This window comes from Alnus glutinosa, chromosome 14, assembly GCF_958979055.1.
Source record: "Alnus glutinosa chromosome 14, dhAlnGlut1.1, whole genome shotgun sequence".
In the NCBI taxonomy this organism is placed as follows: Eukaryota; Viridiplantae; Streptophyta; class Magnoliopsida; order Fagales; family Betulaceae; genus Alnus; species Alnus glutinosa.
Window position 1 is genome coordinate 12,092,887 of NC_084899.1, and position 22,114 is coordinate 12,115,000.

At 39.7% G+C, this 22,114-nt stretch overlaps 1 protein-coding gene across 4 annotated transcripts in view; it reads left to right on the forward strand.

Moving 5' to 3' along the window:
- Nucleotides 1-17,327, forward strand: part of LOC133857377 (NAD-dependent protein deacylase SRT2) — a 43,178-nt gene extending 25,851 nt beyond the window's left edge. Inside the window, exons 5-12 of one of the 4 annotated variants that reach the window (XM_062292629.1) lie at nucleotides 6,684-6,729; nucleotides 7,532-7,692; nucleotides 7,787-7,916; nucleotides 8,648-8,812; nucleotides 9,451-9,578; nucleotides 16,564-16,663; nucleotides 16,748-16,817; nucleotides 16,953-17,327. In XM_062292629.1, coding sequence (XP_062148613.1) covers nucleotides 6,684-6,729; nucleotides 7,532-7,692; nucleotides 7,787-7,916; nucleotides 8,648-8,812; nucleotides 9,451-9,578; nucleotides 16,564-16,663; nucleotides 16,748-16,801 — 784 coding nt within the window. In that variant the 3' untranslated portion in view covers nucleotides 16,802-16,817; nucleotides 16,953-17,327. Of the gene's footprint in view, nucleotides 1-6,683; nucleotides 6,730-7,531; nucleotides 7,693-7,786; nucleotides 7,917-8,647; nucleotides 8,813-9,450; nucleotides 9,579-11,163; nucleotides 13,440-16,563; nucleotides 16,664-16,747; nucleotides 16,818-16,952 lie in introns of those variants that run through there. The other 3 variants (XR_009898328.1, XM_062292631.1, XM_062292630.1) reach the window with 3 other exon arrangements.
- Nucleotides 17,328-22,114: the final 4,787 nt, after the last annotated feature.

Sequence of the window (22,114 nt, forward strand, 5' to 3'; positions counted from 1 at the left end):
GGAAACAATCCTGGAGGTGGCTTCATATAAATACACTCTTTAAGATCCCCATGAAGAAAAGCAGTTTTAACATCTATCTGATGTAGGGGCCAATCACTGGAAGCAGCAAGGGCGAGAATTGTACGAACAGTAGTCATTTTAGCCACTGGAGCAAAGGTCTCTTCATAATTGACACCATACTACTGATTATTCCCAAGAGCAACAAGCCGAGCTTTGTAACGATCCAAACTTCCATCAGATCGAACTTTGACCGAGTAAACCCATTTGCATCCTAGAGGCGCAATAGTAGGAGGACAGGGCTCAATGTCCCAGGTGTGATTGGCCTCTAGAGCGGCAATCTCTTCCTGCATAGCATGTCGCCAACACTCATGCTTGGCAGCATGTGAGTAACAGTTGGGAATATCAAAATTGGCCAATGTAGCAGTAAGAGCTGAAATAGAATTGTCACCACTGGAAGAAGAAAATCCATACCTATCTGGAGGGACAGACACTCGAGAAGAGTGACGAACCAAAGGCACAGGAGGTGCTGCCACTGACTGAATCTGGAGCGTGGTAGGATCAAATACCGGGTGAGCTACCGGAAGAGACTGTGAGCGGGAGCGTCTTGTATACACAATACCTGGTTTAAATCGTGAACTGACGGGAGGAAGATTTGAGAGCCACTCCTCAAAGGAGGGAAGAACCACAGTAGAAGATGTTGGCAGAGAGGACACAGGAAAGAAATGTTGGTTTTCAAAGAAAATAACATTCCTAGAAATGCGAGTACGATGTAAGGTAGGATCATAGCAAACAAATCCCTTTTGACACACATTATATCCCAAGAAAGCACAACGGACAGACTGAGCAGATAATTTATGTCGCTCATGAGGAGGTAAATGAATAAAGCATACACAACCAAAAGTACGAAGATTATCATAACTAGGATGCTTAGCAAATAAGCGGAAATAGGGAGACTCCAAATGTAGGACTTGAGAAGGTAAACGATTAATCAAGTGAGTAGCAGTTTTCATAGCCTCTACCCAAAACATGGACGGAACAGAAGATTCTAACAAGAGAGTACGTACCACATCGAGGAGATGACGATTTTTGCGTTCGGCTACTCCATTTTGTTGAGGAGTAGAAGGACATGAATGTTGATGAAGAATACCCTTAGACGCCAAGAAAGCCTGAAACTCAGTAGACAAATATTCACCACCGGAATCGGTGCGTAATGTCTTAATAGAAGAGGAAAACTGATTTGCAACATACGCAAAAAACTCAATGAAAATATGAAAGACCTCAGATTTAGAGCGAAGAAAGTAGACCCAAGTAAATCTGCTATGATCATCAATGAAAGTCACATAGTATTTAAATTTTTCATGTGAACTCACTGGGGAAGGACCCCAAACATCACTATGGATAAGATCAAAGCAGTGAGATGCCCGACTAGCATGCAAAGGGAAGGGAAGAATTTTGCTTTTACCAAGTTTGCAAGAAGCACACTCAAGAGAGAGAGAATAACTATTTTTATTACCAAGTAAACCAGAGTTCAATACATGAGATAAGATCTGAGTATTAGGATGGCCCAAGCGACGATGCCACACCATACTAAGATCGGAAATATTATTACAAGCAAAAGACTTAATAGAAGAAACTGGAACAGGCAAAAATAGTGGAAACAAGCGCCCCACTTTAGGTCCCTTCGCGATCTGCTCCCCCGTTATCTGGTCCTGCACAACACAACCATCACCAGAAAATTTAACATCACAATTATGTTCAACTAATTGGCCAACATAAATAAGATTCGTGGAAAGCTGAGGAGCAAGAAACACATCAGTGAGCGTAGAAGAGGCATCTCCGATTGCAGCTATTGGCAAAGAACTGCCATTGGCAGTCTGAATAACCGAGTGACCATCATAGGGCCGCACACGACTCAAAGCGGTGTGAGTAGGAGTCATGTGATTAGAAGCTGCCGAGTCCACATACCAGAGTTTAGGGGAAGGATTACCTTGAAACCCCATTGCTGATAAGGCCGAAATGAGAATCTGTTGCACCATTGTGGGAGTGCAATAATCTGGTGCAGGAGGAGTAGCAAGAGCGGCAGGAGGCGTGGCAAGAACCGAAGTCTGAAATGCTTGGGATGGACGATTCGAGGGACGAATACGACATTCTTTGATAATGTGACCCTTCTTCTTGCAATAAGAGCAGAATTTTTTAGGACAATTAGCAGCAATATGTCCAGATTCCTTGCAGCAGAAACACTGCAAGTTTCGAGAATGCACAGGTGGTCCACGGCCTTGGGCAGAAAAGGCGACAGCGGCAGCCCCAGAACTGCCATGAGATTGCTCCAAAATAGCTTGAGTATTAAGACATTGTTCTTCACGAAGTAACTCACCAAAGCAAACATCAAGAGACGGAACAGGAGATCGGTTCAGTAAAGAGGAGCGAACAGATTCATATTCTGGACGAAGTTTCATAAGAAACTGATCACACTAGGTAGTAGCGTGAAGAGTTTGAATAGTGGAAATGGCAGCAACAGGAACTTCCGCGGTAACCAAAGCAGCATATTCGTGCCAAAGAGTCAAAAAAGCCGAGTAATAGTCTTGAATGGAAAGACTACTATGCTGAAACATGGCAATTGCATGTTCTAGCTGAAAGCGACGAGCATCATTATCCTGATGATAAACCTTCTTCAAGTAAGCCCACATAGCTTGAGCAGAGCGATGAGGCCTCAAGTGAGTGACAATAGGAGACTCCACTGAACCAAGAAGCCAGGACATGATAGGTGCATCCAGCACAGCCCAGGACGGAGAAGACCCGTCAGCCTTAGATTTCTCAGAAGTGGACGATGATTCAACATCCGTGCCATCAATATGACCCCAAAGGGCTTTACCCTTGAGAAAAAATTCATACTGAAATGCCCAGGTAGCATAATTGGTGCCTGTAAACTTAACACACACAGGAGCAGAATCCATAGAGAATAAAGAGAACCCGAGAGGAGAAGATTGCCGAGAAACCTTCCGAGAGTGACAAACTGCACTGTTGCCCAGAGAAGTGCCGAGAAAAAAAACCACCGAGAAAGACAGCACCGCCTACCCAGCAGTGACCGAGAAAAAAAACCACCGAGACCTCAAACAGAGGCTGCCGAAGACACCAACACAAGCTGCAGAAAACCGATCCGAGAGACTTGAGCCAAGAGAATTGGGCCGAGAGTGACAGACACCGAGAACCAGAAATCGAGAACCGAGAGAAAAAAATCGCAGGGAAAAAAATTTAGCAATTAGGCTCTGATACCATGACAAAATATTATCTGAATTTCTGCCTTTAGCCTTGAGTTTTGTATATTATATAGACTTTACAAGGATGCTATACATGGAAAGAAAATAAGGTACCGCATGATTCTAGCCCTATACATGTAAACTATATTCTGTCAAATATATATGCTAGCTATACAAAATAAGAGATGGAGAAATAAGGAAACAATCGTGGGCAATAAGGAAACAATTATGGACAGTTGTGCTGTCCATTGACATCACAATTCCATAATGGCGTGTTGCAATGTAAGTGGAATTCAATGCATTACTTCAAGACCAGACTTGGCCTCTTGATCCACCACAGGCAGCCACAAATGTAGTAGGCTGCAAATAGGTTTTCAAGCTCAAAAGGAAGGTTGATGGGTCAGTTGAACGTCACAAGGCAAGGCTAGTTGCAAAAGGCTTTTACCAACAAGTTGGAATTGACTATAGTGAGACCTATAATTTGGTTGTTAAACGTACTACTATCCGAACTGTATTATCTATTGCCTACTCTGTAGGTTGGCTTCTCAAACCAATAGATATTCAGAATGTCTTTCTTCATGGCTTCCTGTCCGAAGAAGTACACATGGTGCAACCACCCGGTTTCATCAATCCAAGCTACCCACAGCATGTATGCAAGGTCCACAAGGCCCTATATGGTTTAAAACAGGCTCATCACGCCTAGTTTTCTAGGATAAGTGAAAAATTGATTCACCTTGGCTTCATGGCATCAAAGGCAGGTTCTTCATTATTCATTTTCACCAACAAATCTATCACCATGTACCTTCTCATCTATATAGATGACATCATCATAACCGGATCTACACCTGCTACAATTACCGAACTTCTTCAGCTCCTTAATGTCGATTTTGCTATTAAGGACTTGGGTGATCTTCACTAATTTCTTGGGGTTGAAGTTCTAAAAGTAAAGTCAGGCCTCCTCCTCTCTCAACAAAGGTATATTCTGGATTTATTGAAGAAAACAAATATGTTGGAGGCCAAACCGATCACATCCCCTATGTCATCCTCATCGGTTCTATCAGCTTTTGCGGGTGATCCAATGGAAGATCCTTCTCTATATTGCAGCCCTGTTGGCTCTCTACAATACCTATCATTGACACGGCCTGACTTGACGTTTGCTGTTAACCGTGTTAACCAATTCATGCATAGACCAACTAAACTACACTGGCAAGCTGTCAAAAGGATACTTCGATACCTCAAGCACACGGTTTCTCATGGCCTACTTCTCCATCGAGCACAGTGTAACAACTTACAAGCATACTTAGATGCTGATTGGGTTGGCTGCCTAGATGATAGACGCTCCACAAGAGCCTATTGTGTCTTTCTTGGCTCGAACTTGATCTCATGGATATCTAGAAAGCAACCAACCATCTGGTGATCTTCTACAGAGGTCGAATACAAATCGGTTGCCAACACCACTGCTGAACTTCTTTGGATTAAAGCTCTTCTTCATGAACTTGGTATCTCTCCCACTTCTACACCAAAACTATGGTGTGACAACATTGGCAGTACATACATGTCCGTCAATCTAGTTTTTCATGCACGAACAAAACATGTGGAAATCAACTTCCATTTTGTTAGGGATCGCATTGCAGACAAATCCTTGGAAATACTCTTCATTCCAAGCTCGAACCAACTCACAGATGTTCTAACCAAACCCCTTGTTTCCACTCGGTTTCAAAGGCTGTGTTTCAAGCTCAACGTTCGCTCTCCCCCGTTGACCTTGCAGAAGGGTATTAAAGCATCTAACTTATCCCCTAAAAACTCACAACCTATATGTGAGTCTAGGGAGCCTATAGATAACCATCACACTCGGAATGCTAGTGATAGAGAAAGAACCTAGAGTTATACTAGAACTATAACACTTTGTAAACGCATGCTGTGATAGAATGATAAGGCACAACATGCAGTGATAGGTAGATAAGAATGAATTCAAATGTAGAGAGGTAGAGTTGTAGCTATCCTAGTTTTCTGTAAATCTATATATATCAATATACGCTCACCAGGATGAGCACGGTGGAAATTATCCAGCAAAGGGTCTTGGTTCTGTGGGTGTTCTATTACTAATGTGATGTAATAGTCTCTTTGTTTTCTGGGTTGATTATGTTGGGGTGTTTGGGTTTCCTCCTGTTTTTGGGTTTTACGGGTGTTTTTCCTCTCTTCCCTCTTTTTTCCTGTTTTGGTGTCATTTTTGTTTACTTACTGTATGCTTAGGGGCACCTTTACGCTTTTTATAAACTTCTTTGTTTGCTTATAAAAAATAAGTGTATATAGACTCTACACAAGTAATTTTTTAATGATTTTGGGTAGTTATTGGCAACTTAGGTCTTCTCAGTTGTTTGGTTGATACTGTCAATCTTCATTTGATGTTGACTATTTATTGATTGCTTACCTTTTCCAATCACATAAAATTCTACTATGTTGGGTTTATCAACTATCAATGGTCTTAATTGACTGTATAATTATGTACACTTGTGATGTATTTTTTATCTATGCAGCATTTGGTAGTTAGTTGTTGTCAGAGAAGAAAATAAATGTATCTGGCTGTGTCAGTTTTTCCTAGTATATTGTCAGGAGATTTGTGCATTAGTTAGAGGCTATCTTATATATCTATATTGGATATATGAAATATACAGAGGAGCAAGCCATTCTCAGTCATAGACTCTCATTCTGTTGATATTTCTCTTATATTACTTTGTCACATTAATGCATGCCAAACATATTGTTAGTTTGTTTGGTGTTTTGGTTCTCTTAGAGAATAGTATGCTATTCTAGAAGAGGTGTGATGTGTCCCTATTCTAGAAACATGGTGAGGTGTCCCTAGTGAGCTATCTTGGTATGAGCTGTCTATTATCTAGAACATTGTACAAAGCTCCTATTTATGTGAAATGAATGGAATGAATGAGTAGGATAATATTCACCCCTATTCTCTCTTACATTTGCCTATTCCCACAATAACTAACAAGTTCATTAAGTGCTCTTGTTCTCAGTATGTCACAATGATTATATTTTAAGGTATTGTGGTGGTATTTATCTCAGCTGAGTGAAAGTGATGTTTCCTTTTAAAGATTGCAATATATAATTTTATTTTCTTTTGAAGACCGCGAGAAGATGGTGGTGGAACTAAAGTCTTTCTTCTTCAGTATGCTTTATCATTGGACAACTGCTTTAGACTATCATAATTTGCTTGGTTTTCATATTTTCTTGTCCTTTTTTTATTTTATTTTTTTATTTTTATCTTTTTCTTTCTAGCAAGGTGTATTTCTTGTATAGTTCTTGTGTACCTGGATTGCGTCTTTTGCGTTTTTTAATGATATTTCGGTTACTTATAAAAAAAAGTATTTTTCTACTCTTAAAATAATATTGTTGTGTATTATCATGTTGCAGCCCGAATGGAGCTTATAGTTCTGGTTTCAGACCAATTACACATCAGGTGATCTGAAGGCACATGCAGTGCTATTTATCTCCTATAGCAGTATTTTTTATGTAATACCCCAAAAGTATTTAGGTATATTAGGTATATATCATTGTGATTGCAGTAATCTTTATCTGCTTAAATTTTCTTCAATTTAAGTAGAAGGTATAGGTCTTGATGATAGTATTGTACATGTGTTAGGAAGATTTAGATCTAGCGTATTCTTTGTTATTCCCAAGTTTTTTGAGACCTAAAGAAAGGTTCCTTCTCATTGAAAAAGGTATTGGATAAGTGAGTACTCTTTCTCATTTAATCTTACCTCTCCTTTTCCCTCTCCTGCTTTCCAAATCTCTCTCTTTTCTATCTGGTTCTTGCCTTTATATCTCTTTTCTACTTTGCTGGTTCTCCTCTTCCTTATTTATCTCTCTTTTCTTGGTATGATGTTTCTCTTTATTTCATATCTCCCATTTTCAATTCCGGGGTCTCTTTTCTACTTTGCTGGTTGGAGAACTTTTTTGCTCCCTTGGTATTTCTTTATAATTGAAAGTTTTATTTAGTTATAGAAGCATGCCATTAGCACAAATCATATTGACTAGGCTTTCACATATTTGTTTCTCATTTCTATTTCAAACGAGGCAGTCAATTTACTCACAGCTTTTCCTTCTTTAAAATTTCATCAAGGTAAACTTTTAACTGTACTCTGCTTGATTCTTGTGAAATTTTGAAACAGTTGATCAAAGATGTGAATAATCACTTTATCAATTACTGCTGTCTGTCAATTCTTTCTTTGTAAGTTCTAGTATTCTGGGATTCTCAACAGGAGTTTCTCCGATCAAGTCGAGCACGCAGGCGGTATTGGACCAGGAGCTATGCCGGATGGAGACGGTTTACTGCAGCACAGCCGAGTGCGGCTCATACCACTTTAGCATCTCTAGAAAAAGCTGGCCAGATAAATTTTATGACTACACAAAATGTTGACAGGTAACTATGTATATGTCCTTATCCCTTGAATGAGAAACTCTACATGTATCAGAAGCGAGCCCAATGGGACTAATTTATAATTATCTTGTTTCAGGCTGCATCATCGTGCTGGTAGCAACCCACTTGAACTACATGGGACTGTGTATACTGTAGTTTGTCTAGATTGTGGTTTTTCCTTTTGTCGGAATTTATTTCAGTACCAAGTGAAGGAGCTAAATCCAAAGGTTAGTTTTGAGCAATTTATTCTTTCTGGACTCGCAACTATCTAAGCTTCTCTTGTTACATCATTGGTTACTTTCGGCATCACCTTTTCTTAATAAGGGAGATTTATGAGTGGTCATTAATGTGACACCACAGAAAGTCAAGTCCCACATTGGAGGCGTAAATTGTAATGGTGTTACATACTTACATGGATGCCAAGTCTCACATTGGTTTTTTACTATATGGAACTAGGCTTTGTAAGTGATTCTAGGGAGCTCTAATTGTAATTTTGACTAATCTTTTTGAAGAAATAGTACAGATGTGGCTAGCATGTATTTGGATTGTGACAAATGGTATCAGAGTAACCTAATAACACCATGTGGCCCTAGGGCATTGCATAGTACACGAGTCTTGATGAAGACATCAGAGATTTGGGTGGGGAAAATTGTGACACTCCGAAAAATTAAGTCCCATATTGAGTGGGTGGAATGTGAAGGTGTTATATGGGTGTTGAGTCCTACATTGCATCTTTATTAGGTGAAACTGAGCTTTATAAGTAATTAGGAGTGACTAGTGCTTTTGAAGTAATTGCCCAAATGTGACTATCACTTCCTTATATCTTCTAGGCAGGATTTGTCATATTTTCAGTTTTTTGTTGCCTTCTAATTTATGAATGCCTTGAACAGTAGAATCTGATGTTCAGGCGCAAACCCATGTTTGACTGACAAGCAAGATTTTAATTTTTCTACTGTAGTGGGCAGCAGCGATTGAAAGCTTGGACTATGGCAGCCCTGGGTCAGCCAAGAGCTTTGGCATGAAGCAAAGACCCGATGGTGATATTGAAATTGATGAAAAGTTTTGGGAAGAGGATTTTCATATTCCTACTTGCGAAAAATGCAATGGTGTGCTCAAACCTGATGTAAGATATTTTTCTTTCATAAATTAGAAGTTTTCAGTTTACATTTCCTGAAAGCATCTGTTACTTTACCGAAATAGGATCATGAATTTAAACTGTCAGGTTGACATCTATGTGACAGACTTTCCAAGGCACCACTGCACAAGTGTAATGGAATTGACTGGATCTGGCTTGTTATTGTTATTGCTTGTTAAACAACTGAATTAAGATGCCCTAGAAATATCTAGAAGCAGTTGTAGACTTTAGGAAAATCACCTATATCTTCATGATAGAAAATAAATAGTTGATAATCATTATTCCCTTCAAATGAACCCATTGGCTTCTTAAACTACGAAAAGGTTCTTGTATATTTTGATGTGCAATACGGGGTAAGATTTCATCATGAGTATGCTTTGCAGGTCTGTAAATTTCATAAATTGTTTGGAAGCTGGGTGATAACATCACGTGCAATTAAATGGTTGTCGTTTGCTATCCATTTTCTTGTTTGCATTTTTCAATCTTTCAGTGATATTTCAGTCCTCATTCTTTTTGGTTCAATCCATTTGTATGCAGCAATTTTGCACACTTAATGTTTGAAGTACACTGGAAAATCAATTGAGGCAGTCGTTTCAATACTCTAATCTTGCACGTTAACTTTGAAGGTTGTTTTCTTTGGTGACAATCTCCCCAAGGATAGAGCTGATAAGGCAATGGAAACTGCAAAAGGATGTGATGCGTTTCTTGTACTAGGATCATCTCTGATGACCATGTCTGCTTACCGCCTTGTTAGGTACCTTTCTTTTTTGTACATGTGTTTCACATTAAAGTGAGAGAAAAGTAAAATATTTCATTGACAGTGTTTACCACATGCCTCTATATATGGAAAGTTCTTTTTCATTTGTACTTGGTTTTGCCATCCTAAATTAGTAAACAAAACCTGGCAGTATCTATAGGAATGGCAATTTTATATAGTGGACTAAAGCTTCTATGAATTTAGCTAATCCTCCACATATGGGTTCTCTTTGACTGAAAACATTTTCACATTAGCTATAGCACAAGAAAAACACTAGTTACATCTGCACTATTACCCCAAAAAGATTAATCAATTTAAAGCTTCTATAGAATCACTCATAAAGCCCAGTTTTATCTAGTAACTAAGCAATGTGACACTTAGCAACCATGAATGTCTTTATAAAACCATCCACTCTATATGGGGCTACTGATCTTCTCAATATGAAATCGGAGTGTTACAAACTCCCTTCCCCCTTAAACCCCTGACGTCCTCGTCAGGGTCACATCATACGGTGTTGACAATATCATATGGCATTACAACCTGGCTCTGAAACCATTTGTAATGACCTAGGAAAATCACTAGCCACATTTGCGCTATTACCCCTAAAGGATTAGTAAATTTGGAGCTTTTTTAAGAATCACTTATAAAGTTCAGTTTCATATAGCAAGTAATGTGAGACTTAGCTGTTACGTACCTAGGAGCTAGGGTTATGTGAGCAGGGCATTCATGGAATTATATATTATGTCTCAATGACTAAATAAAATATATTTAGGGATTTGGATTCTTGCTCTTAAAGCAAGAATCCCTAATTTAAGGGAAATATATCCCATTATGTTAGGTTTTCTATTAGGAAGGAAATAAAGAAATTAATTATCCCATCAGCTTTAGTAATATTTATGTAATATTTATATATTTATTGTTGCCGTGTTTTCAGTTTTGTAACCCTATAAATAGGGTATTGAAGAATGAAATAATATCAAGAAGAAAATTATTAGACAACTCTTGTAGTTGCTTGGGAGTTTTTTAGGGTTCCTCGAATAATCCTAACATTAGGAGGCCCAGGATACCTCGAATTATCCTACCCAAATTATCCAATTTATTATTGTTCATCCCTTGTTACGAAGGTCCGTAACATTAGCACCCATGAATGCCTTTATAAACCACTCATTCTATGTGGACTACTCATCTTCCCAATATAGGACCAGAGTGTTATATTAGCTCACTATGAATAGATGATATTTGCATTTGCAAGAGGGGATAAATGCTTTTTTGGTGTCAGGGTTGGCTTCAGCTAGATAAAATATGTAGTTTTTGATGGCGGAATGATTTTGTTTGTGTGTAGATATATGTTATTATCCTTCTATATATCTTGTATAGATTGTTGAAGATGGAAACTTTTGATATGCTGCGTTACTTCTCTATGATTTGATTGATTCCTATTCTTTATGATTGTAATCTACAATAAGTACCTTTTACATAATGGTTTGCAACTTTTTTCTATTTAAATCCATGTAAAGGTATTAAGGATTCATAGTGGAAAAAACATTTTTCTTTTCTTCTTCTTCTTCCAACTTGATTTCAGAGCAGTTAGAATCCTTGAACAAATCCAGAAAAACACAGAGAAACACTGGGTCGTACAGTCAGATGAATGTTGATATCAATTGTAGAGCCAAATCCTTCACCTACTTTGTCAAGAGCGACCATGGCTCTTCTAATTGTCTGAGCATTTCTTCCTTGGGGTATTTTGTCAAGTGCGACAGCTGGCGAGCAGTGGAGGAGATCCGTGGATGAGATGTGAGATTTGGGTTGTCTTTTTGGGTTTTTCGGCTAGTTTTGGGTGTGTTTCAAGTCGTTTTTTGAGAAACAATGAAGTTTTTGTGGCTAAGGTGCAATTTTGGTTGTGTATTGGGGCTATTTGGTTGGATGTTTGAACTCAAGACGTCAAAAATGAGTCAAACCTCGGAAACTCACGACAAGGGGATAGAGAGTTAGGTGACCTCTCATAGTGAGAATCCAACTCTCCATATAGGAGACTTAAGATGTTGGGAGACTTGTTGGAGACTTCGTGGTCGTCCTGCAAGAGTTCGAGGGCGTCATTCAAGAGGTGGAACAAGGCCTTGGGCCAATCATACTTATATGATAGAGAAGATTGTTTCAGCACCAGATTCTGGTTCTACTTTTGGTGATACTGGTGTTTTTAGCAAGGATGAGGTAAACATACTTCTTTGGCTTATTTCTCAATTGGAAACATCTGCTACTTCATCCTCCTTTACCCATGCTGGAAATTTGGCCACGATTCTAAATGCATCTGCTACTATTTCACGATTCTTGGGTCATCGACTCGGGGGGCTTCAATCATATGACTAGTATATCATTTTTTTTTCCTTATAATCTTTGTTTTGGCAGGGAAAAAGATAGAATAAATAATGGTTCTCAATCGTCAGTTTCTAGTAAAGGCTCCATTACTGTCACACCTTCTATGACATTGTCATAAGTCCTTCATATACCAGATTTTGCAGCTAATTTATTGTCCATTGCACATATTACCCGTGAGTTAAATTGTAGAATCATCTTCTATTCTGATTTTTTTTTTTTCCAGGACCTAGTCACAGGGAGGATAATTGGTAGTGGTAGCTTGAGAGATTGTCTATACCATCGGGATTCTCAGCCCACGACACAAGGTTGATTGACATAGGCTTATCACACTATTTGGTAGAATGACTCTGCAACAGGAATTTGGCTTCAGCGGTTAGGGGATCCTTTTTTGCTATTGCAACGAATGTTTCCTTCCTTATTTCTGCACAATAATGTTTCTAAGTTTCAGTGTGAAACTTGTGAACTTGCTAAACATCATCGAGCATCATTTTCTCCTAGTATAACTAAAGTGATGCGCTTTTTGTTCTTGTTCATACTGATCGTTGGGGTCCTTCATGGGTGATTTCTTTATCTGGTCATCAGTGGTTTGTATCCTTTATTAATGATTTTCTCGGACCACTTGTGATGTATCTGTGTTTCAGATGTTTCACAAAATGATTCAGACCCAGTTTAACATCTTTATCAAAATTGTCCATTTTGACAATGGAGGTGAGTATATGTCAGGTGATCTTGGTATATATTTTGGTGAACATGGCATTATCCATCAAACCACTTACGTCGATACTCAACAGAACGGAGTTGCTGAGTAAAAAAATTGGCACATTCTTGAGGTAACTAGTCCTTAATGCTTGATACGCATGTTCCCAAATCTTGTTTGGGTAATGCCTTGCTCATCGTTACATATCTCATCAATAGGACGTCTTCTCATGTCTTAGATTTCAAAATACCTCTTGAGGTGTTGTCTCCACCTCTCTCTACTTGGTGTCTCCCCAAAGGTTTTTGATTGTGTTTGTTTTGTTCATATTCATGGTCCATCTCGGGGTAAGTTAGATCCTCGTGCTCTCAAAGCTATTTTTGTGGGTTATTCTCCTACTCAAAAGGAATGTAAATGTTATCATCCCCTATCGCAAAAACATTATGTCTCGATAGATGATACTTTTTTTGAAACGTAACCATATTTCTCATCCACCCAAACTCCTTTCCAGGGGGAGAGTTCGAGTGGAAAAAAGAAGTTTTCTATAAGTAGTCCTTTACTTGTCCTTGCTCTTGTACTAGAGCAGGACAAACAACAACCATTTGTAATGAGTCTCCTACTGGTCCTACTGATGAGACATATGAGCCACTTGTGGAGGAGTTAAGAGTTTACTCCAGACGCCAAAAAAGTCAGACTATCCTTGATGCTATTTGCCAAACATCTAACCTTGACTCAAGTAATACTACTTCTATTCCTAATTTAAACTCGCCAACAAGTTCAAATTAGTATTGGGCAAGATTATTTCCATTTCTTAGAATGCTTTCATTGGAGGTTGGCAAATTTTGGATTTGGTACTTATAGCCAATGAATGCTTGGATAGTTGAATTAGGTCGAGGGAGTCTGGGTTGTTGTGCAAGTTGGATTTGGAGAAGGCATATGATCACGTAAATCGGGCGTTCTGGCTCCAAAATGTCCAAGTTTGATGGTGAAGTGCTCTCCAACCCATCTGAATATCGCCACATTGTTGGCGCTCTCCAATATGCCACCCTCACCCGTCTGGATATTGCATACTATCAACCAGCTCTATCAGCACATGCACACTCCCACTTCTGGTCACTAGACAGCTGCTAAGCGTGTTCTTCGTTACTTGAAAGGAATAGTAGATTCCGGCCTTCATTACACCAAAGGAGCACTCACCCTCACTGGTTTTTGCGACTCTGATTGGGCAAGTAACCCCGACTGGTTTTTGCAACTCTGATTGGGCAAGTAACCTCGACAACTAACGCTCCACAACCAGCTGTGGAATCTTTTTGGGCTCGAACTTGATCTCCTGGTCCGCCAAGAAGCAGCATGTCGTCTCTTGATCAAGCACCGAAGATGAGTATCGCACAATGTCTCTCGCCACTGCCGAGCTCTACTGGTTGCAGATGCTCTTCCGCGAACTGTAGCTTTCTTTGCCATCTCCTCCCACCATTTGTTGTAATAACTCTGGAGCACTTGTCTTGGCATCCAAACCCATGTCTCATGCACGAACCAAACACATCAAAGTTGACGTCCACTTCATTCGGGAAAAAGTCACTAATCGTGACATCCAACTTTGCTATCTCTCAACTCTTGGCCAAGTTGTTGATCTCTTCACCAAAGGCCTCACCATCGATCGCTTTTGCGTGACAAACTACCGATTGTTCCTCCCATCAAGTCCCGGGGGGGGCGGGGGGGGGTGCATGGGGGGTGTTAAGGGTACTATAGTCAACACAACCAAATCACGCACACACCGTATTCAGCAAACTCAGCCACAATTCCAGCCAAAATCCAAGTCATTGACAGTAGACCATATCAAGAGAAGTCAGCCGTGATTCAAGGACCTTCCCTAGCAGAAACTATTGATAGCAAACAAGAGGGACACGATTGTATCCTCACACCATATCAACCATACTTGTCTCATAACTTTGTAACATGCCATATACACGGCACACTGTATTCAACTATAAAAGTATAAACAACACAAACCCTTAGCATTAAGTGCTAAGGCATTTTACTCCAAATCTCTTTTAGTTTATAGAATTGCCTAATAGGAAGAAGTTGGATGCAAGTGGGTGTTTACTGTAAAGCGTAAGGCCGATGGTTCCGTGGAACGATACAAGGCCAAATTGGTTGCAAAAGGTTTTACACAAACCTATGGAATTGACTATGAGGAAACATTTTCTCTTATAGCAAATATGAACTTAATTTGAGTCCTAATTTTGGTGGCGGCAAATTTTGATTGACCTTTGCACCAATTTGATGTGAAAAATGAGTCCCTTCATTGAGATCTAGAAGAAGTATACATGGAAGTTTTTCCTGGACTTGAATGTTCATTTTCTATGGGTAAAAGTGTGCAAACTGAAGAAGGCTTTGTATAGTCTAAAACAAACGCCAAGAGCATGGTTTGAGTGGTTTTTCCGAGCTATGCAGAGCTTTGATTACAAACAAAGTTAAGCTGATCATACACTTTTTATCAAACATTCCTCTTGAGGAAAGGTAGCGACTACACTGCGTATGTTGATGATATTGTAGAAACAGAAAATGTTGATGAGGAGATATGGAACTTAAAAACTTCTCTCGCAAATGAATTTGAAATAAAAGACTTTGGCGGTTTGAAGTATTTTCTAGGCATTGAGGTAGGGAGGTCAAAACATAGTATATTTATCTCCCAATAGAAATATATTCTTAATCTTCTCAACGAAACATAGATGTTTGGATGTAAAGCCATTGATAATCCAGTGGAGGTGAATATTAAGTTGGGCGAAAGTAGCAAGAATCCTCTGGTGGATAAAGGTAGATATCAGCGTTTGGTTTGCCAATTGCTTTATCTGTCTCACACCCGTCCCGACATTGCATATATTGTTAGTGTGGTAAGTCAATTTATACATTTGTCATGTGAGAGTTTTATGGAAGTAGTTTGTTGGGTTCTTCGCTATTTTAAATCCTCACCAGGTAAGGGACTGTTGTTTTCTCGATATGATCACTTGAAAATAGAAGCCTATACAAATGCAGATTTGGCTAGATCTATTATGGATCGACAGTCTACGTCATGTATGCACATTTGTGAGAGGTAATTTGGTTACTTGGCGAAGTTACAAACAATTAGTGGCACTATAACCCATCAAAAAAAAAATCAAAAATCAAAAATCTAGTGTGGAAGAAGAATAGCCATGACCCATGGAGTGTGTGACATGTTATGGTTGAAGATACTATTGAAAGAGCTTGGGCATGATTCCAAATTTTCTATGAGACTGTATTGTGACAAAAAAGCTGCAATTAATATTGCTCACAATCCTGTCCAATATGATTGAACTGAGCATGTTGAAATTGATCAACATTTTATTAAAGAAAAACTATGAGCGGGTATAATCTGTACACCATATGTGAAGACGGGAACAAATTGCGGATTAAAGGGAGTGTCCAGTAGTGTTCTTCATTTAGCCTAATGCAAATTGAGCATGCGAAACATCTTTGCCTTAGCTTGAGGTGGAGTGTTGAAGATGGAAACTTACTATATGCTGTGTTCTCCATGATTTGATTCCCTAATTTGATTCCTATTATTTCTTATTGTAATTTGCAATAAAGACCTTTCCATAATAGATTGTAATTTTTTTCAATTTAAACCCCATGTAAATGTATGAAGGATCATAGTGGAAAAAACAGTATTCTTTTCTTCTTCTTCCAACTTAGATGAGGTTAGTTACATAGTAGAAGACTGTTTGGTTTCAGTGTCAAGATTCTGATGTAGGAAGCAGATGAAGCATTTTTCTTTTCACCCATTTATTTATCCCAGTAATATGGAGAGGCTAATAGAGAAAAACCCACACATTTCCTCCCAGTGTTTTTAATATTTATAGCTCATACGGCTTTTAACGTTGAGTTTCACAGAGCTGCCTATGAGGCAGGTGCTGCTACTGCCATTGTGAACATAGGTGTAACACGGGCTGATGATTTTGTGCCCTTGAAAATCAATGCCCGAGTAGGAGAGGTAAAGTTTCTTGAGATCAACTTAGCAGCTAGTTCTACAACTTGTGTTGGTTTATCGACGCTTGCTTGCTTTGAATTGTTACAGATCCTGCCAAGAGTTCTTGACCTAGGATCCCTCAGCATCCCTGCTCTCCTTTGACGATACTTGTAACAAGGTACAATGGAACCTTAAACTTTCATTTTCGTTTACATTGATTTTTGAAGATTGTTGGACACCACATGGACTTGGAATGGTTTCAGAAAATGTCAAATTTTAATTGCATTAATGATCTCATTTCCTTGGCATTCAGAAATGCTGCAGGAAAGGGCCACCCTCCTACAAATTGACAGACTAACTTACTGGAGGGGAGTCTTAAGATTTCAGAGGCTATATCAAGATCTGGGGATGACAGCTTTATTAGCACCTCTTTTGGTGGAAATACATTGTCTATGGCCTTTGCTTGTAAATGTAGATTTCTTTTAGGTAAAGAAAGGAAGAAATTATTTGATCATAAATTTTTCATATTCCTTCAGGTGGGTAGGGGGTAATTTCAGTTAAGCAAGTGAAAAAAATTACTTGTACCGAGTACAAAAGGATCTCTGTTTATCTTCTAAATAACTGTAAGAATTTAGTGACAGTTTATTTGATAAGATTTTCATTTAGACAAGGCAAACTTGTTCTGAAATTCTAGGTTGTATCAGTTCGGAAGTAGCTGTTCTTATTTTGAATAATTTTTATGTTTTTGTCATGGTTAATGTAACTGAACGATTCTGCTATGAATTCAGGAAAGAAAATGGAGAGAAAGAAGAAAGATTGAGAAGGAAAGAATGGATTTTATTGAAAGAAGTGGCCTGTTCAAGAAGGCTACTCTCCTACCTTGGCATTCGAGGTGCCAAGAACCTCCAAAGTTCTATGAACCAATTACAATTAGAATACCAAAATCATCCTATCCTCTCCTACTTATACAACACAAGAACTAACAAGAAGCTAACTAACATAACTACTACTTCTAACTGCTACAACTGCTAACAGCTAACCACATTTCCAGCTGCAGCTTGTATCTCCTTCAAGCCACGTGTACTACTACCTCCTTTAGAGCACCTTGCCCTCAAGGTGCAGGTTGAAACAAAAAAGAATGGAAGTCCATCAGTGCCCTGAAACGCATCCTGGAATGCACAAAAGGCAGCCCATTTGTAAAGTTGCTTTAAGCCCACAAGGTACGCATGCTGCCATTAAGCTGTAATCACGTATAATACTGCCCACATAATACCTCCTCACTCTACCCTCTTTAAGACACCTTACCCTCAAGGTGTGCAAGTGAAAAAGAGGCGCCCAATGCAAGAAGAATATGGAGAAACAAATGCAGTCCAAAACCCAAATGCCACCCCACGGTTGAATTGGTAGTGGAATATTCTGCAACACCGTGAAGTTATTTTCTAGATTGTGAGCTGTTTAACACATGCGCAACACCAACACAGTTGTGACAGAGGGACAAAGCCTTGCATATATGGCACACATGCATGGGGAGCATGTGTCTACTTGGGAGCTGGCTAACAAACGCACAGAAGACAATCCCTTTAGTGACCTTCAAGACTGTTACACGAAGACTTCCTGGCAACCCAAAACTGAACTGAATTGCCTCTTCTCCATTTTGTCTTCCTGATGTTTGTAGTTCTTCTCCTCCTCCTGGATCAAAAACTAAGTAGCTAGCCGCACCCCAGGAAACATAACACTATTAACCATCCCTATAAATTTTGGGATACACCATTCCACTTGACCGGGTAATTGGAGAAAAGATCTATCAGGTACACTGAAACACAACTTTGAGCTCGCCTTCTGTACGTCTATTTCTTGAAGATCACGGTGTCTGTCTTTCCAACATCGGTGCCACAAGTCAAACATAACCAGTTCAAAGAATCTTGCTCCCATATCTTTTAATTCATCAAACACCTTCGATCTCTTCAATCGTTTTCCCGGTCAATGTTTGATTCTCAGCCCATTCCAGAGATTCTTCTTCCCATAGTGAAAGACGCTGAAACTAAGCCAACAACCCAGTGACCCCACCATGACGTCGTTCTCAGGTCCCACTTTGAAGAACTTGAAATCTTCTTCATCAAAAGCTAATAAATTCAGATGTTTCTCGAAAAATTCAAGATTCATATATTCAAGAAATAAAGTTTTCTTGCCTGGATCAAAACTCCAACAGCCACACCAAGGGAAGAAGACGAACTTCCTATTTAGCTTTGTATCAAATATTTTCACTTCACCTTGACAAAACCAATCCCCATCTTGAAATTTTTGCACCACGACAGATTCTGGAATGATCAACCCCAATCCGTTTGGTGGAAGCTCTTCATAGCCTACAGATTGAGGAATCGTTTCAACTGAATCCGTTTCTTCAACCAGATCTGTCTCGTTCAACAAGTCAGCGCTCTTACTTTCTTGAATTTGTTGGTCACATTCCTCTGCTACTTCCTTGAATTTTTCTTGGGTCTCTATCTTCTCAGGGACTTGCTGCCACTTTTGCCCAAAGTTTGCTGGAAATTCACACCACGTAGATAGACCATTATTATCACGTAAAGCTTGGAACCAAGGCAGGGCTTTACCTTCCATATGAAAGACTGCGAGATTGAACTTATGCTGATCCGACATAGCATAATATTCGAAGAACTGGGTTGCCTTGTAACACCAACCTTCTGGATCTTCGCCATGAAATCTTGGAAATTAAAATTTCAGCGAGAATTTTAGTGATCTTGTCCGGATAGAATCCCCTGAACTGGTGTCTTCTTGAACAAATGGATCATCACAGTCTACAAAGGATGGTCTTGCACCATCTTCGGGAACATGTTTCTGTTTGGCTGCACTCTTCAGCATCTCCTGCATTTGCTTCAACATCTGAGCTTGAAACCATTGCATCGAATCCTCCATGGATGCGACCGTGACTGAGTTTTTCAACGAATCTTTGAGGGAAGAGACGTTTGTGTGTACTGCAGCTAAGCCCCGTTGAAGCTCAACGATACTTGGTTCGCTGTCGGCCATGGAACGTGTTTTCATGAATTAAAAGGTGAAAGAAAGAAAGGAAAGTGATCGTAGACTCTGATACCACTTGTAACAGAACCAATATTCTGCTATGAATTCAAGAAAGAAAATGGAGAAAGAAGAAAGATTGAGAAGGGAAGAATGGATTTTACTGAAAGCAATGGCCTGTTCAAGAAGGCTACTCTCCTACCTTGGCATTCGAGGTGCCAAGAATCTCCAAAGTTCTATGAACCAATTACAATCAGAAAACCAAAATCATCCTATCCTCTCCTACTTAATACAACACAAGAACTAACAAGAAGCTAAGTGTGCGTTTGGGATTGCGATTTCGTAGACAATAAGTGCGATTTTAAACCAAATCGCAGAATATAGATCGTTTGGGAACTGCGTTTTTAAAAATTGCGATTTGAAAATGCAGAAAATCTGATTTTTCAAATCGCAGATAAGATGATGCTTTTTTGAAAACGCGGAATTTTAAAGGTAAATTCGCGATTTTAAAGGCTAAACTGCGATTTTGCCAAACGCTTAACTGCGTTTTTAAAAATCACTTTTTTCAAATCGCACTTTTTAAAATCGCAAACCCAAACAGACCCTAACTAACATAACTACTACTTCTAACTGCTACAACTACTAACAGCTAACCACATTTCCAGCTGCAGCTTGTATCTCCTTCAAGCCACGTGTACTGCTCCAATTGGCCTGTTACTGTTAAACACACTAATTTGTGTGAGATCAAAAGTGTAGATGGCTAGATGTCCCTTGCATGAATGTGTAATTTGGCAATGTGTATTGTTTTTCCAGTTCAGAAGCCGATCAGGTGAAGTAATTTTATCAGTAATGAAGCTATTCTGATCAAGCAATTACTTTTCTGTGGTACTCATCTAGAAAGCGATTTTAGAAAGAGAATTTTGGATGTTTAGGCTTTCAGCTATGCAAGACTGAGGTTTTAAAAGTTACCTTTGATCAAGCAATTACATTGGACATGGTTGCAGAAATTGTCATGAAACTTTAATAATTTTTTGTTTTTTCCTCATTCCTCACAAGGTTGGTTAAATTTGGTTCCTTTTATGTGCAAGATACTCGCAATCGACCGTGAGAACAAATCAAATTCGTCTCATGACCCATCACGTGGAAGGTGGTATAGTTGCTAGGAAAACAAAACAAATTCTTCTTAATTTGTTTAGACCTTTCTCAGTGACACCGGCCATGTATTGTTTGTCATGATTGAACTCAACAACCGCCTCTCCTCTGTAAGGTACCCGAAGGGATAAGCCTTCTCTCCCCATCCCTCCTCCATAGCTCCATCTGTAAGGTGTTGGATCACATCGGTCCTGTCGGGTTGGCATCCTCAGTGTACAGGTAGATCAAGTCTCGCACCTGTGGAATCCCGCAAATTTGCCGAACCAGAGCTGGGCTCACCTCAAAAGTGACATGGCGGAGATAGACTGAGAAAGAGTCCTCGCAAACCTTATGAATGTTCACATAGAACTCGAAAACTAGCTTCACTCAGGCAGGAATCGCGCAGATCCCCAAAGGCACCCATCTCTGAGCTGCTATAACTTGGGCAATGAATAGGAACACCTCAGCGAGGTCCACAACGAGGATGGGCTGCTTGTAGAGGCTCTTCGTGTACGTATTTTCCGCTGCATCATTCTGGAACTGGTCGTATCCATTGGGGCCTAACTCGGGAATCAGGTCGGGAGCCGAAGTGGTGGTTGACCCCGATATCTTCTTTACCCTAACACGCTTCCTTGGTGCAAGAGAGAGAATGGACGTATCAATTTATGTGCATCGCCATAACCCAACCCACATGGTCGTGCCTCCTGCATGTAAATGCGGAGCCAGCCCCCTGCCCCTCAAGTTGGGGGCCAAATTGAAAAAAAAAGTTTTGAATGGGCCAAAATTAAAATAAAATAACAAAATTTAGAGTAAAATTTTAATTTTTTTAATTTTTTTTTGGAGAGAACTTTGAGGCTTGGGGGGCTCCCCCCCCCCCCCCAGCCCCTTAGTGGCTCCGCCAAATGTAATGGTGATGCAAGGAGCGATCAATGTTAAGAATATTCCCAAATGGCAATTGTGACACTGGTGGTTAATAAAGTGAAGGGACATGTACGTGTGAGGGTTCCAAAAGGCATGGTTCAAAGGGGGTGGCAAGCATAATTCTCACAGGGAAGGTGTCCCTACTTAGAACGGGGTTGTTAAAGGAAATGCTCAATGCTGGGTGGTTACGAAAGGGGTTGGGGTGGTGTGAGTTCGGGTGGCATCAAGGCACCACAACACCACGGCTAGGCTTGTCAATGAATGGCCATTGGGTCCAAGCCCCCATTGGCCGCTAGCTTGGCAGGGCGGAGCGACAAGTCATGCATTCAACGAAGTGGCATGCTTGTGGAAAAAAAAGGCTTACAAGCAGTTGGTATGCCAGTAATAACTCAT